Below are 17369 nucleotides of genomic sequence, written 5' to 3'. Positions count from 1 at the left end.
TTGCCCAGGGGCACATTGACATGTGGCAGGAGGAAGCTGGAATCAAACCCACAACCCTTGGATTGCAAGACGACCACTATTCTCACAGTCGCCTCTAAAAATTAAAAATAAAAATATGTTGAAATTATGCTTCTCTTATTGAGTACGATACCTGGCTAATCTACACACCTCAGTATTGTTGCTAATACTTGGCTGACAGAAGTTTAGATTTTGAACCTTTTATTATCAGGTTAGTTGTGATGTCATAAAAAGGTAATTGTTGTTTTATTGGTGCTCCTAGATATACAAAGAGGCTTCTGTAATTTGATGCAACTCCTCAGATTTTTCCTTAGAACTTTCTTTTTGGCCTCTCTGAATCTTCATTGTGCTCTGTGCCTCCAAAGGACTCTGGGGGCTATTTGTTAAAGGCCTCAGAACTGTCACCAAAGCTAAACCAAACACCTTGACCAGGTGTAACTTGGCTTTAGAAGCCCTCACTACAGCACTATTAACAGACATGTTTTGTCATGCAATTTAAACACCTCTACAGTCCTCTCCTTCAAACTTAGCAATGATAAGGAAGAATGAGATAAAAGGTGGATTATTTTGTTCAAGCGTAGTTTGTGATAGAAATATTCTAGCATTGTTAGCTTCAATATAGTGTAAGTCAATATTGTAGAAGGTTTAAGTCCAAATAATAAAAAGGCAATAGTATATTTCTTACAGATGAAGGGTGATGCCCATGTCTCGTAGCTCTTTGACCGACAACAAAGGGGAGATGATATCTTGGCCAAATCTGTCGTATATCAACACCTGCAGAAAAAGACATGGTAAGTCTCACCAGAGGAAGAAAATCAAACATCTTTCTTTAGGCTCCTTTTCTTACGTTTCTCCTTTGTCCTCCTGCTAAATTGTGCTGATATGGTCCGGAATAATTTCTTGATGGCTGCATCTCAGTTGTTGGCAACAAAGTCCTTTTATTTGTATAAAACTATTCTACTGTAGGACAATAGTCAAAGGTTTTCAAACTGATGTAAAATCCAGCATCTCAGCATGCAGACCTGCTTCTACAACCATCTGTGAAAGAATGGGTCGGTCACAGGGGCTCATAGAAGGCCACCTGTGCCATAAATTCAGTCTTGAAATGCCCTTACTGACAAATATTCCACAGTCAAAGTGGAAGTGGTTGGGAACAACACCAACCCAGGTTGGTTAAATGTTAGGCCACTTAAAATCATAGGGCAGAGTCAGCACATGCTGATGTGCACAGAGGTCATCAATACAGAGCTCCACAAACTAGCAGATTAGCTCAAGAAGAGTGCATAGAGAGCTTTACGGAAAGGGTGTCCATGGCCAAGTAGCTGCTTCCAAGGATTACATCACTAAGTGCAATACAAAGTGTTTGATGCAGTGGTGTAAAGCATGCTGTCATTGGCGTCTAGAGAAGTGGAAACATGTTCAGGTGACTGTGATGAATCAGAGCAAAGCCAGTCTGACCAGACAAGGGTGTTTCTGGAAGAATGGTCGAGAAACTCCCATAAACACACTCTTAAACCTGGAAAGGCTTCCCAGTAGAGTTGAAACAGTTCTAGCAGTAAACAGTGGACCAACATCCTATTAAACCCTATAGATTAAGAATGGATGTTACCCAAGCTCATTGCATGAAGGCAGGCAAGTGAATATCTTTGGCAATTTAGTGTAAATTTGCTTTTTTATATATATATATATATCTGCTGATCTCAATCCATGCATTTTCCTTTTACAATATGTGACACACTCTAAGGCAAGCGTAATCTGGTAATTTGATTTTCACATTAAAAAAATACAGTATTTACTTAATTTTTATTTTAAAGTACAAAATGTGAAATTAGAATGCATGGCGCAGTGCTAGCGCAGCTGTAGAGCATGCAGCCCATGGATAGAGAGGCTTCAGCCCCCAACGAAGTGTCCCCTGGTTGAAGCCCTACTGACCACTCAAAGTGCTTTACACTAGAGCCACGATCACCCAGTTGTAGTCACAAATACTCAAACATTCACACACCTATACGCAAATCGGCAGGCAACTTAGGGTTAAATGGCTTGCCCAGAGGCACATGGACATGTGACTTAAGGAAGCAGGAATCCCACCTAAAAACCCACCACTTTAGTATCACAAGAAGACTACTCCTTCAACCGTGCTACAGTCGCCTAGATTATCACAGTGTGAAAAGATCAAAATTCTGCACACTTTGGTTAATTTCCCATATAATATTAACACAGTAACCTGTTTAAATAATTCAGTTGCAGCATCTCACATTAAGTCTAAATATTACTTGCAGTTATGGCCTTCACCGCTCATTTTATCCTGTAAATTATGACCTGAACGTGAGTAAAAACGATGTTAAAAACCAACTTCCTCATGCTATTTTCCCACACTGGAACATGAATAAAAACATTCAGGACCGACATGAAAAGAGGTATGGCGTGGTATCAGTGCCAAAATTAAGACTATTGTGCACCCAGCAGTGACTACTTCCTTGATGCAGGCGGGTATATCCATTCCTACGAAAGCTCATTGCATTTACCAAAGAAAACAAAATAGACATCTTGTAGATCTTGTAATTACGACATTGCAGCTTTCGATTCTGGAAACAGTTAAAGGGCAATTCTACCTTATTTTCACCTTGAGCATCTTGAATCTGCTCAAAGTCAAGAATTACAGTACTTCAGCATTTGAAACCTGGAGTAGATTGTTCTGCATGAATAGCGGAATCTTATAAACACAATTTGGGATTTGTGAAAGCTGTAATTGATATGTGAAAGTTCCATAAAGAGCCTTTGGGCCACATTAGAACTGGTCCTCTCTTAAGACAGGGTAATCTGGCCTTTGATGTATTTAGCACATTTGGTCTATGTGACCAGCTGGCTGCACAAACAACTGCAGAGACATGGAGAAAGTTTTTACCAACAAATTGTTCATTTTAATGCCAATAAATGATAGAGCAGAAGAAGAGACACCTGCGACTCATTTTTGTGTAGACCTCCAAACCATTAGCATGGTCCTCTTCTTAACAGTTCCTTTGGCTCCACGACTAAGTCTTTTTTAGAGCTCATGTCTGGGGATATTTTTTTATTTCAGAATTTACAAGAAGCATAATGGTAATAGTAAATGGTAAACCTTTTTGGAGTGACTAAAACAACTTCCACACTTGCACACCTCCATCTTATTACAGATAAGAAATAGATAAGAAATGGTAAAGGACTTGTGTTATACAAAGGACAATTACAACACAGCCAGAGCTTTGATGGACCTTCAGAATGTGCAGGAACCGGAAATCATTTTATTGCATTAAACTGATGTTATATTGTGCTTGACCTACCATGCAACTGTTTATTAGGAGCAATACCACAACGTTATGAAATATGCTGTTGTACATGCCAATTTGTGACATACCAGACTACAACTATTATCGTACATTTAATGTAGCTTGTCAAGCTGTTTGGGATTCTAAAATAAATACCTACATGTGTTACATTCTGCTCCATTTATTTGAATAATACATTCAACAGCTATCAGAGATTCAGGGATCAGTGCATTTTAATGCTGAATGTTAATAAACTGTTTATATGTTGTGTGTACTAACTGTGTAAGTACTCACAATTATGTAGCATTTAAAAATGTGTTAGTCCTGAAAGCAGGATCAAACTATGAGCATATAACTTGATGTAGTTCAGTAAAAAGCCTTTAAATGCATTTAGTATAATGTATTTGTATGTTATAACATAAATGCTGTCAATCTCAATAAAAATAATATAGACTACGTTGATCTCACATGTACACATTTCTTCTCTAAGGAGAAACTGCTGCCCTTGACGTACGGCCCGCATCTTCAATCCCAACGCCCGCCTCTTCAATCCCAACGCTCACCTCTTTGATCCCAACGCCCGCCTCTTCGATGCCATCGCCCGCCTCTTCAAAGCTAATACTCTCCTTCTCATTTGCTGCTCAGTTATCGGCGCTGGCCTATCATTAATCAGATCAGTAGCTGGCTTCGGAATGGATATAGCCTCCTGCAACAAGGAAGTGGCCACCACTGGGTGTGCAATAGTCTTAATTTTTGCACTGATACTGCACCATAAAGAGGGACTGAAAAACTGATGCTCACATATTGTGTTATCTGAGAAGTTAATAATTTTATACACCTACAGAGAAAGAAGAGGGTCAATCAGAACATGTACGGAACTGAATATTCGCACGGCAAGACTTTGATGTAGTTCAGTAAAAAGCCTTTAAATACGTTCAGTGTATATTGATTTTCAAAACCCGAGATTGGATAAAAGAATCGTAGGTATGACAGGTTTGGTCCTACAGTGTGCCGTGTGTACAGCCCCACGGCAAGCACAACACACCGCACACGAACAGATTACACTCAAACATTCAGATGTCAAACGGGAAACCTTGCAAAACCCTCTTCAGATCAAACATGAGTTCAGAGTAAATCCTTTCAGTGTTTCTGTCACCTTGTTTTCTGATTGGCTATACGTCACGGTCAACAGGCTGCATGCTCCTTTGTCCTCAGGGAACACGCTACACGGAAGGATATCAGGCCAAGGCAATCCAACACGTTGAATATCCCCAATTTGAGGTCAGAGTGGTCCCGACATCCTTCTGAGCAGGATTATGCCATAAGATTATTTCAAGATTAAGATTGGGTCAAACATTGGCATAAAATTCCTGCCATGTGAACCAGGCACAAATGGTCTCTCAGTTTGGCTTAGTAGATTACACACTCATGGGGAAGACTGCTGATTGGTCAGATGTCCAGAAGACAGTCACTGACGCCCTCCACAAGGAGGATAAACCACAGAAGGTCATTGCTAAAGAAGCTGGTTGTTCACAGAGTGGTGTGTAAAAGCATATTCATAGAAGGTAAAATGGAAGGGAAAAGCATGGTAGGAAAAGGTGCACCAGCAACAGGGATAACTGCAGCCTTGAGAGGACTGTCAAGCAAAATCCATTCAAACATTTACAGGAACTTCACAAGGAGTGGACTGAGGATGGAGTCAGTGCATCAAGAGCCACAACACACAGACAAATCCTACACTTGGGCTACAACTGTCACATTCCTCGTGTCAGGTCACTCCAAAGTCCTCTTTTCAGATGAAGGTAAAGTTTGCATTTCATTTGGAAATCAAGGTTCCAGAGTCTGGAGGAAGAATGGGGAGTAAAAGAAGTCCAGTGTGAAGTTCCCACAGTCAGTGATGGTTTGGGGTGTTATGTCATGTGCTGGTTCTGGTCCACTAGATTTTCTGAAGTCAACAGTCAACGCAGCCATCTACCAGAACGTTTTAGAGCACCTTATGCTTTCATCTGCTGACAAATTTTATGGAGATGCTGATTTGATTTTACAGCAGGACTCGGTACCGGTCCACACTGCCAAAGCTGGTTCAAGGACCACTGTGTTGCTGTGCTTGATTGGCCAGCTAACTGGCCTGACCCGAACCCCATAGAGAATCTATGGAGGATTGTCCAGAGGAAGATGAGACACCAGAACCAACAATGCGGATGACCTGAAGGCTGCTATCAAAGCAACCTGGGCTTCCATTACACCTCAGCAGAACCACAGGCTGATCCATGCAGCAATTCATGCAAAAGGAGCCCAGCCAAGTAATGAGTGCTGAGAAATTAACAGACTTTTCAGATCCTGAACTTTCTGTTTAAAATATCCTTTTTTTATTAATCTCATGTAATATTCTCATTATCTGACATGTTGAATTTTGGGTTTTCATTCTCTGCAAGACATCATCAAAATTACAAGGAAGAAAGCATTAAAAACATTACTCTAGGTGTAATGAATCTATATAAAATAAGTTCCTCCTTCTGAAACGAGTGACAAAAAATATTGAACTTTTTTATATTTTAATAATTTGTACCTGGAAACGAACCCTCCAACCAACAGAAATACCAAATGCAGCTTTATTTAGAAGGAACGTATGTAATTATTAAGGTACACATTATATTGAACTATGTTCACAAAATAGCTTAATGTATGCATGAAGGATGCAAACCTACAAATGTTGTCTTGACTTTATGTCTGTGACTTTAATTTAAATCAATGAACCAGTGAAAGGAGTGTGAAGACAGATGAGTGTTACCTTCCATACAGGCTCAGCCACTGTGTTCTTCAGAGGAGGAGTGTTGAAGTTCAACATGCGCTTTAAGGCAACTGCAGAAACACAAAAACACCATTTACACTCTCAAACAAGCCTTCCCTAAGAAATCAGATATGCGTCCTCTCTTCATACGTATCTTTAACTTCAATGATATTTAAATCAGAGGCTATTCTTAATACACAAAGTACATAGTGGTCTGTTTTTTTTCTAGAGAAACGCTCTCTGCAGGATCCTTTTTGGGTTTTTTCACCGTAGAACAACTGGAACCTCTTATTTAATGTATGTGTTATGTGACTGACCACCAAGCGCTGCTGCTCTGTAATCTCATTCTTACAGAAATCCAACGGGCAACCAAAAGCAGCAGCACTTTTCTTTAAAAAAAACTAGAAACAATAATTTCTGAAGACTCAAGAACAGATTTAAATTCAGTTTGTTTTAGTAAGCAACTAAGGTTGGTGGATTGTTTAGCAGAAATGTTCCTGAACCAAAATAATCACCAATTTAAAAAATGCCAAATTAGAAAATTGGAATTTTCAGATTTTCTTCCCTACATATTCTGCTAAAATACATGGATCCTATCCCAATATAGTGTTTACAATTAAACACAGTAGATATCTGGCTAAGAATCTGTGGAGGGAACGAACGATTAGGATAATGACAATGAGGCCTTCCAACCTAAAAGAACTGAAGCTCATCACCAAAGATAAATCCTCAAAATACCAGAGGATAATAATAAGGGTTCCATTAATGTAATGCCAGTCAAGATTTTTCATTAATCATTGGGAATGGCATAAATAATTTTAAATTAGCCCTTTTAAAATGTAAAAAAAATATATATTAAAAGTATAGAAAATATTTATATATATCAGACCTAAAAACATTTATGTTTCATGACACTGAACTTTGATATATTCCTGCTAAAATGTTTAATTCATGTTGTGGTGGGTAGAGCTCGGCAAGGAGGACGTCAGCTGTAATTGTATGGGTAAAGAGTGGTGCACAACCAAATATCAGAACTACACTTATGGTTTTCTATCTGTTGACTTCAAGACATATCATTAAGTGATTATTTGTCCCTTTGGAACCCCGGAAACAGTCACCACTCTATCTAAAGACTCTTAAAGAAACGACTCTCAACCAGTTTCTAACTTTTGGCTCCTTTAATCTAAATTAAAGCAGAGGAATGATTACAGAGATCAGCGCTGAGGCTCCCGTCTCAGATCGTCGCCGTCTGTTAGAGGATGACGAAGAGCCTCGATAGAAGGTCACATGTAGCTATGAGCATATTAATAAAGACTATTCCTAACAGTTAACAGGAATCTAACAGAAGTGGCACTCCAATGCAATGGATGTTCCCTCCCTCAGTGCTTATCAGTAGACTATGTGTCACCATTGTAGTGTCTATCTGGTAGGTTGTGTAGTAGCGGGTGTCCATCCTTAATCTAAGTGTGCTGCTGTTTTCTAATCAACCCAGTTATACCAGCTGCTCCACTATCAAACCCAGTGCACCAGCTTCAAGTCATTTATGACAAACCTTGGGCCATTTATCCTTGTACTGTATATTTATGAGCATTCTTATCCTATTGTAACAGAAGGGAAACATTAGAACTTATACTTTACTTCACTATGGTATAAATGGGAAAAACAGCTATGAGCATATTAATTAAGGTTATTCCTAACAGTTAACAGGAATCTAACAGAAGTGCTGAATAAGCTGGAGCAGTTCACAAGTAAAGCCGCAGAAACAGTAAGCGACGGAAGCTAGCTAATGAGACAGGCGGGCTGTTAGCCGATTAGAATCCTGACAAGCTTGAATAGAGGTCCAGATTCACACCCGAGTTTGTCGGATCAACCTGCCAGTCATTATCGCTGCTTCCCTTTGCGGACCGCAGCTTTTACCAGAAAAAAACTAAGTACTTTCACTCGCCTGTTTGCTTTTCTCGGACAGACGTCGCCATGTTTAATGTTGATAGTGATGACGGAACCTTTGACGTGGCAGCAGCCGGCCCGACGTTATCCTAGTTTAGAGACTAGTGGATTTCGGAAGAGGTATCACTCCTTCTACATTCTTAAAAACTAATTTAAAACGCATTCCTGTGTAGGAATGACACATGACATCACTCATTCTTCAGAGACGTGTTTTCAATTTCCACGCGCATCATGGTAAATTAATACATCATCAAAATGTCACGTTATTTCACTAATTAATTTCTAACTGTAAAACTCAAATAATATGTAGATTCATGAGACACAGAGTGGTATATTTAAAGTGTTAGCTTTTCTAAATTTCAATGATTATGTCTTACACCTGATGGAAACTTCAAATTCAGTTCAGACCAATAAAAACAAAAACATATTAATGTAGAAATGTGGGCCTTACTGAAAAGAATGTCCATGTACTGTACAGTAAGTGCATGCAGTAGTTGTCGGTTCCTAATAGAATAGAACAATAGAATAGAATAGACACTTTATCTTCTTTCAGAAAAATACACTGGTAAGAGCAATGACTTATTTCAAAACTCCATCACAAACTAAAACACATAATATAGATTCATTTCACACAGACTGGTATTTTCAAGGCTTTATTTCTGTTACTGTTCATGAAAACAGACAATAAGCAATATATTTTTAATACAGAAATTTTAGCTTAATGAAAATTATATTTAATATCAGCTTAAAAGTTATTTTCAAAAGGTACTTTTAATCTGACCAAGTCATTTGTGTTTGTATTTATACTGTTTAGTATAAATCACACTGCATCAATGCAATGTGACATGGTGATGACCAGCCAGTCCATGGCTTTACTGAGGTGTTCAGGAAGCCCACGTTACTTTACTAGACGATTGATAGCAGCCTTTTGCGTGTCTGCATTTTTGGTTCTGGTGTATCTCATCTTCATCTTGACATCAGGCCATAGATACCGTGTGGGGTTTAGGTTAGGACTGTTTTGTTGTTGAAAACCATGGGGATTAAAGCAGATATTGACACTTTTGGCAGTGTAAACAAGTACCAAGTCCTGCTGGAAAGATAAATCAGCATCTCCATAAAGCTTATCAGCAGAGAGAAGCATAAAGTGATCTAAAGTTTTCAGAATTTTCTTAATTGGATTGTACTAAAATCTAATTGTTGAAATGAATGACATGGATTTTTTGTATGGTAATCAGTACAAAGTGCCTTAAGATAATATATTTTGTGCATTTCTGTCATATAAATAAACTGAAAATGGGAATTTTACTACAGGAGTTGGCCCTACTGTTCAGCACTGCATGAGAAGCACTAGTTGCACTGGATAGAATACATTACCTCTGCCAACTTCTGTGTCCAACAACCACCTAACCACAGATTAACATTGATAGTCTTTGCTTTTTGAATTGACTTGCCAATCCATCAGAAAGGTCCAAGGCACAGAATAAAAACAAGACAGGTGTCCATGTAGAGCAAATATTTGTACCACAACTGTCCCTTCAACTGATTCGAAACACAGCAAGTGTTCTGATGAACATTAAAAAGAGAGATCGTATTTCTCCTATTTTAGCTTCCCTTCATTGGCTCCCTGTTAAATCCAGAATAGAATTTAAAATTCTCCTCCTCACATATAAAGCCCTTAATAATCTAGCTCCATCATACATCAGAGATCTGATTGTTCCATACGTTCCTAACAGAGCACTTCGTTCTCGGACTGCAGGTTTACTGGTGGTTCCTAGAGTCTCTAGAAGTAGAATGGGAGGCAGATCCTTTAGTTATCAGGCTCTTCTCATGTGGAACCAGCTCCCAGTTTTAGTCCGCGAGGCAGACACCCTGTCTACTTTTAAGGCTAGGCTTAAAACTTTCCTTTTTGATAAAGCTTATAGTTAGAGTGGCTGAGGTTATCATGATCTATCTCTGTAGTTATGCTGCTATAGGCTTAGGCTGCTGGAGGACATAATGACCACTTTCACTCTCTTTGCTACATTCTCATTGTACTCTGTAATTTTTCACTATTTGCAGTTATTTCAGCTTTCTAACTTTATGTTCTCTTTTCTCTTCCTAGAAGCTACACCTGGCCTGACTCTGTGTCTACCTGTGACACCTTCCTGGAGGAGGACAACGGCAAAGCTGCAGCTGCCAACAACTTAATGCTCACCTTCTACCAATGATACACTTGGTCCTGTCTTTCAGTGTTTAACCCTATTTTTCTCCTAGACATAGCTACTGACTGAGCTTTGACTGTAACTAATTATATGTGCTCTCTTTCAGACTCTAACCTTGAAAACTGGCTCATAGTTTATCTGTTTTTTCTTCCTAGATGAAACTAGGAAGATGAAACTTCCTAGATGAAAAGGAGCTACATCCATTAACGTTTACTTTTCCTTCCCTTAAAGTACTCCTGGATCAGTGCTTCTGTGAAGTTTTTTTTTGTGTATACTCTGTCTTTTCAAACACCCAGATGGTCGCTCACACAGAGATTTCCTTTGCAAAATTACCTTCTGATAAAATCTTAAAAAATTTTAATGTCAGATGCTTACATTTCCAATAGTTAATTACCCACTTATAGTTGATTCTCATCCATATTTCAGCGACAATGTTGTCATCAGTTTAGCATTGAAGCGTTAAGAACTTTCAAAGATTTCCTGCACGGTGGCGCAGTTGGCAGCACTTTTGCCTTGCAGCAAGAAAGTCCTGGGTTCGATTCCCGGCCTGGGGTCTGTCTGCATGGAGTTTGCATGTTCTCCCCATGCATGCGTAGGTTCTCACCGGATACTCCGGCTTTCTCCCAGTCCAAAGACATGCCTGTTAGGCTAATTGGTAACTCTAAATTGCCCTTAGGTGTATGAATGAATGAGTGTGTGTGTGGTTGTTTGTGTTGACCTGCGATGGACTGGCGACCTGTCCAGGGTGTACCCCGCCTCTCGCCCATAGACTGCTGGAGATAGGCACCAGTTTGCCCGCAACCCACTATGGAATAAGCGGTAGAAAATGACTGACTGACTGACTGACTAGTATTTTGGGTTTTCATTATCTGGAAGCCATAATCAGGAGTGAGCAAGTCACTGACTCAATGCAATCTGCTGGGTTTCCTTAGATAGAAAACCTTTTTAACCAATTTGAATAATAAAGTGAATCCGACTGCACCGTTTGATAGCTAGGATTAATTGAAATGTATTTACCTGACTTGAAATCTGTATGATTCGATTTAATTGACTTTGTAAAGTGCCTTGAGACGACATGTGTTGTGATATGGTGCTATATAAACAAAAATGAATTGAATAGTCATTATAATTACAACAAAAAAAGCCTTGAAATATTTCACTTTACATGTGATGAAACTATGTGGTATACGAGTTTTAGTTTCTGAAATGAGCATAAATTTTTTTTTACGTTTTTTACATTATTCACATTTTTAAGATGTACCTGTAGGTGGCAGTGTCAACAAGACTGCAAATACATGCGAGATTTTGTTGGATCTGGTAGAGACAAAAAGCGCCAATGAAAACTGTTGACTCAAACATAACATTAAATGTCTTAGTACTATTATGTGTCTAAAGGAAAATGCATTTACAGTTAAAATACTTGTGTTTTTATATTTAAATTTTATCTAAACATCTTAAAAGGTAACTGGTTAGAAAACTTAATGTTACCCAACACAGTTTACCCAATGAAAACCAATTCTTTCAAATTTGACTCCGATTGCTGACCTTGAGTCGGCGTTTCAGCATTAGAATGAAACGCAGTAGCAACAAGCAGTGCAAAATCCAACTTTATGAGAACAAACAACATAAACATGACGGAACTAACAGCTAATTTCAAAGGGAAGGTATGAAGTCAGCACTGTACAAATCACAAAAGATACACATAAAAAGGCATGATAAAAACTGAAACAACAGCTGATAAATCTGTAAAAAAAAAAAAAAATTCAGAGATGGAAGAGCAAAAATCCAAAAGGAGGAGCAGATGTTTTACAGTTGAATTTGTGATAAAACCTAGTTCTCAGTTTTGGTCAGTGTTGTTGCTCATGTAGTACAACTGAAAAAAGAAAAGCAACATGAAACAAAAAAGCCAGTATTAGAAGATAGCGATTAAGTCAATCATGCCATGACAACATATCCAAAAGTATAAGCCCTCTTATTTTTGACCAAAACCTGTTTACGTTTGGGGGAACATTGTTCTATAAAAACAATTCCACAATCCTTCTGTTTATGAAGTTTACCTACAGTATCTGTTTTACTTATATACAGCAACATAAAGTTTTTCTAAAGACATGCATTTAAAAACAGTTTCCTGACAGATGCCAAATTCAGGTCTAGTTTAGACAAAAACCTAAAACAAAACCAAAGCTCTTTTGTAGATGAATGTTGTCAGTAGACAGGAAACAGTTTTCTAGTTGGAGGCCAATTAACAAGACTTGGATTAAACTCGTACTATTACTTCAGTACACACTAGTTTACCCTGAAACTAGTGGGTCTATGGGAATGTCAGAGATGTACAAGAGACATAATTCCAGGTTTTGTCTCAAACCTAGAGCTGCACAATATGTTGAAATGGCATCGTTATAGCAATATCAGTGTGCAATTTAGCATTCACAAAGGGCTGCTTGGATACTTTATTTGGTAGGCTATTATTACTCTAATGCCACACTTTAAATTTCTTTTTGCCTCCCTCTGATATAGATCTTAGTGAGTGGATTAATCACATTCATCACAACAATAACATTGCAATGTCATGTATTCTTGATAATGTGCAGCCTTAACTGAACCGAAACAAAGTAAACTGACAGAAGATGGAGGTGAGGAGAAAACTTCAACAACACTTGAGGTACTTGGAAAAACTTTATTAGCAGACCAATGTGTCTGCTAATAAAGTTTGTTCCAAGTACTTCAAGTGTTGCTGAAGTTTTCACCTTACTAGTTCGTTGACCCTCTTCATGCACTTTGAAAGTTGGTGAAATTGTGGCAGAAATCTTTCGATCTCAGACGATGGAAGTAAAACATGGAGATATCCTGCTCAGATTTAAAATCTCGTCAAATTAAGTTTATGAGAAAATTCTGATAAAGTATGGAAATAATCTCTTAGGTTCAGAACCTATGTTTATACTTTTTTCACCTTCTAAAGATTATATACAGTGTCTCTGGCACACTAAGGGAAACAAATCTATTGTCTGATTTTAGAGAACAATACAAAATATTTAACAAATTAAAAAAATCAAATCCATAACAATGGTTAACATAAAAAAGTTAACGACTCGTAACCCTTCACCTTGCCTCCATCTAAGCGTCTAATGGAAGCAGGTGCACATGATGGCTGATGGCCTGTTCCATGGAGCTTTTAAAAGCCTTGTAGGTGGAAGTAACAGGCAAGATGAGGTTGTTTGACACTGGTTTGCTCTGAGGGAAAAGCGCTTCAACCCACCACTCCACTTTTTTCTCATTCTGCTCCTCTAACCTGACTTGGGAAGAGGCGGGATGGTGAAGGAAGGAAATGGAGGGAGGCGGGGAGAGTCCAGCAGCTGGAAGCTTGTCAGCTCCAGTGGCAAAGTGAAGGATGTCCTGCAGGGAGATGGAGCTCCTTCCAACTGAAGAGATAAGAGTTTTCAATGAACACCATGTTTTAAAACTTGTACTCAGTGTCTACAAGAGTGCTTTACTGAAATAAGTAAACATCTGCAAAGATTAACCATATCTGTCCAGATTTAATCTGGAAATCTTGTTTAAAGTTTGGTTTAAAAATAAATTAATCATACTGTTTCAGGAAACAAAGTTAGATCGACATCCTACCCTCACACTCTAGCAGGAGGTGTCTCCAGAAGGTGACAACAGGCGTCTCTTTGTTCAGTTTCTCCTCCTGCTCAGAGAGGTTGATGGTGAAGAGCTGGCCGAGCATTTCAGCTTTGAGCGGCTGTGTAGCCTCACAGAAAACACCAACGAAAACAGATCGGAAGAGCTGAACCTGTATCAGATCAAAGAAAAGTTAAATTTTTCCTCAGTCCAACTCCTTAATATGTCATCTTTATTTGCTCTGAGTGCTGCACTGTCACACTAAGGTCCGTCATGGCTGTTTAACTGAACAGTCTGTGCTAGTGTAACGTGAATCTCTAACGTAAGTCACCTGATCAAATACACCCAACGTGTGCAGACCTTCCCTCAACCTGCAGGTGAAAAAACAAGGAATAAAAGTCAAACGGGAAAGTTATTAGAAGATCGGCCTCTTTACTGGGACTATAGGGTTAAAAGATACTTTCAAAAAAGTACAAAAAGAAACCAGAACCATCACTATAATCTACAACTTGTCTACAGATCATGAAAACTTAAAATTATGACTATAAACACTGAGGTTTTTCTGACAGGCTGAAAATATACTGTTAACAGGACTTTTTGATATATCCGGCTGTTCATGTACTGCTGTGCTTCCTTATGTTTGTAATACGTTAAAAGTTTTACAAAAACTAGAGGCTAGATGCCCCATGAAGTACAATAGATTATTGGTCAATGTTGTGAAGCACTAGGGATAGGACTGATGATAATTTCACTTTTACTGTTGTACTTTAAGATGCACTATACTGAGCAAAGTAATGATATTAACAAAGCCAAGGGTAATAAAAAATTTAATCTGAAATAAAAAACCCCAACATGAAATCAGCCATTCTAATAAGTAGAGCTAAATTTCTACACAACATAGAAGAAAAACAAAAGGTACAGACAGACGACTTCTAATGTAGGCGATGCAGCTATGATGGTTTGTTTAGAAGGGTTATTGCAGAGATGTTTTTTATAAATGTTTTTCCTGGCATGGATAACTTTGAAATACCTCCCAGAGAGCAGAAGCTGATGATCTGGGTAACTTTCCTGACCACAAAGGTATTGTACAGCTCAGACAGCGAGCTTTGAAAAGAATTATTGATTTTTCTGGCCTGGCTAATAATGTGGGAAGGTTTTACTTTGTGTTTGACTGTGATGAAACTGTACCAGGAGATTTTAAATATAAGGATGGATTCAATAAGTGACCAGGATTTAAAGCCTTACGATTTGTTTCACCCAGGTAATAGGAATCCCAGAGAATCTTGTACATTCCGTTTCCATTACCTAGAGAGGTCACGGACCATTTATATAAATCAGCCTAATGACATATGGGGAAGTTGTGAAAAAATGCACTTCAATGCACCTTCATTCCAGCAAATGGCATTACTCCCTTCGTTCAAAAGCTATTTTCTTTTTTCTTCTGTCAGCTGATAAATAATAGATGATGAGCATCTTTAGAGTTATAAAGTTGAATAATTACTTCCATTATTCCTTAAGTTGCACCGGATCCCTAAGCAGGAAAAGTTTAAATCATTATTATACTTTTTCTTTTTTTTCTTACGAACTTGCATTTGGCCAGAATTGTTGCTTTACAACTGCATAATTCATTTCAATAACTACTAAACACTGATTAACACATTTATTTTTTGTTGATTATCACCAGGTAAACCCATATCATACAACTACAGAACCTGCTTTTAGTTAAAAAAAGTATTTATTAGAATAAAAAAACTACAGGGAATTGATACTTTGACTGTCTAATCATAGGCAAATATTTATTTAAAGTAGAAGATGCATAGAGAGTAGAGCAGATGATGGCAGGATTACTGAGCTTCTGCATCTAAACGTGGAACTGTGGTCTCCTCCTGAAGAGCTGTCTGCATAATACTATGAAAAATTAAAAATATTAAAGATTTCATACACTGAAAAAGTTAGGTATACATGAAAAGACAGTCTTAGGGAAATGTGTATGTTTTATGTACATGAAAAAGTTAAATTGCTCTGATCATCAGCACTGCATTAAAATATTTGTCTTACAAAGCTGAAAAATAGTTTACACTTAATGTCTACAATAACTTAAAATGTCACAAATTTCTGGCGAACAATCAGTTTTATTTTCTAGCACTTACACCTCATACCTTCTAAATGCTTTATATTCAATTTTCAGCTGCCACAGATTAACAGATTAAGTTTTAATGGCATAATTTCTTGCTTAAAAACATCTTAAAACTACTTTTTGTGACAAATCAATGTTACAAAAACGATTCATTTGTATAGTAACCTCTGCCATTATAGCAGCTGCTGGTTCCAAGCCTCGCTGCACATAACCCTGCCCCTTTAACAAATCCTGGGTAAAGCTGAAAAGACCATGTCCAGAGTGGGACCATTTACCCGTGAAAATAAAGCCTCAAGAAAGTGAAATTACCCGGGTAAATTTGTATTGAAACGCACCCTGGCCTTTACAAAGCTTGGGACTTTCTCCAGGTAATGGAAAATGGGCTATTTAGTACTAAATAGTCCTCTGCAAAAGTCTGGACCAGGTTGTTAACCACCTGCTCATATCTGGTGGATGCAAAGGTCTCAAATGACCCATCAGTGGCATGTCATCTACATATTTCACAAGTATCATTCCTTCACTGCTGCAAAGAAAGTTGTTAGTGTACACAGAGAGGAGAATAGGCAACAAAACCCGGCCCTGTGGGAGACACGTATTTAAAACCATTCAAAGCATACGCTGTGTTTCTTCCTGTTAAAAACTTTAAATCCATAAAACTAGTTTGGGATTGACCTGAAGTTCTAAAATACAGTACAACAAAGTGTTTATGTGCACAATAAAAAAAAAAGACAAATGTAAAATCCATAAACAATATGTGAGTGCAAGGGTGTGAGTCCAGTTGCTTGGTAACTGTGTCCAACAGGGTGAGACTGGCATCCTCAACACTGAGCAGGAATTTATAGATAAATTAGAGGGGGTCGAGTTTGTGTGAGATCACGCCTGACAGATAATGAACCACTTCATCAATTCATATAAAATGGAGGTGAGTGCTACTGGTCTATGGTATTTCAGCTCTTGAGAAGGGGTCTGTTTGGGGACTAGGATTATTGTTAATTCCCTCCACTGGGTTGGGGTACATACAGAGCCCAAAAGGTGCTGAAATAGTTCAGTAAGAACTCTGCCTAACTGAGCAGAGCAGTCTTTAAGCACCCTGCCTCTCAGCTTGTCCGGACCAGAGGTCTGGTCCGGGTTTATGCAAAGTAGGGAAGCAAACAGATGTTCACTAACAGCAATGGCTGAGCGTGAGGAGGCAAAAACTGGGTTGGTCCAGTTGCTTACTGTTTTGCTCCTATTAAACTGGGCAATGAATTTATTTCTTGCCTGGTTTAAATCCTGGAACACTTCAAAGGATGGTGTACAGTCCTTTATAAAATATGATGATGTAAAAGATTAAACACAATTAGGAACTT

At 38.3% G+C, this 17369-nt stretch overlaps 2 protein-coding genes across 8 annotated transcripts in view; both read right to left on the bottom strand.

Annotated features, from left to right (window-relative positions):
- scfd1 (sec1 family domain containing 1) overlaps nt 1-8176 on the bottom strand; it is a 41868-nt gene extending 33692 nt beyond the window's left edge. The window contains exons 1-3 of the mRNA XM_047344842.1: nt 8060-8176; nt 6115-6185; nt 704-792 (exon numbers count right to left, since the gene is read on the bottom strand). Coding sequence (XP_047200798.1) covers nt 704-792; nt 6115-6185; nt 8060-8090 — 191 coding nt within the window. The 5' untranslated portion in view covers nt 8091-8176. The remainder of the gene's footprint in view (nt 1-703; nt 793-6114; nt 6186-8059) is intronic.
- A 3677-nt stretch (nt 8177-11853) lies between these two features.
- g2e3 (G2/M-phase specific E3 ubiquitin protein ligase) overlaps nt 11854-17369 on the bottom strand; it is a 39807-nt gene continuing 34291 nt past the window's right edge. The window contains exons 15-18 of one of the 7 annotated variants that reach the window (XM_047344838.1): nt 14215-14254; nt 13884-14055; nt 13552-13681; nt 11854-12135 (exon numbers count right to left, since the gene is read on the bottom strand). In XM_047344838.1, the coding sequence (XP_047200794.1) occupies nt 12123-12135; nt 13552-13681; nt 13884-14055; nt 14215-14254 (355 nt within the window). In that variant the 3' untranslated portion in view covers nt 11854-12122. The other 6 variants (XM_047344837.1, XM_047344836.1, XR_007035030.1 and 3 more) reach the window with 6 other exon arrangements.

Source organism: Girardinichthys multiradiatus, chromosome 19, assembly GCF_021462225.1.
Source record: "Girardinichthys multiradiatus isolate DD_20200921_A chromosome 19, DD_fGirMul_XY1, whole genome shotgun sequence".
NCBI classification, from domain to species: Eukaryota; Metazoa; Chordata; class Actinopteri; order Cyprinodontiformes; family Goodeidae; genus Girardinichthys; species Girardinichthys multiradiatus.
Note: the sequence above shows the minus strand (reverse complement) of the source record. Positions and strands in the feature narration are given on the sequence as shown.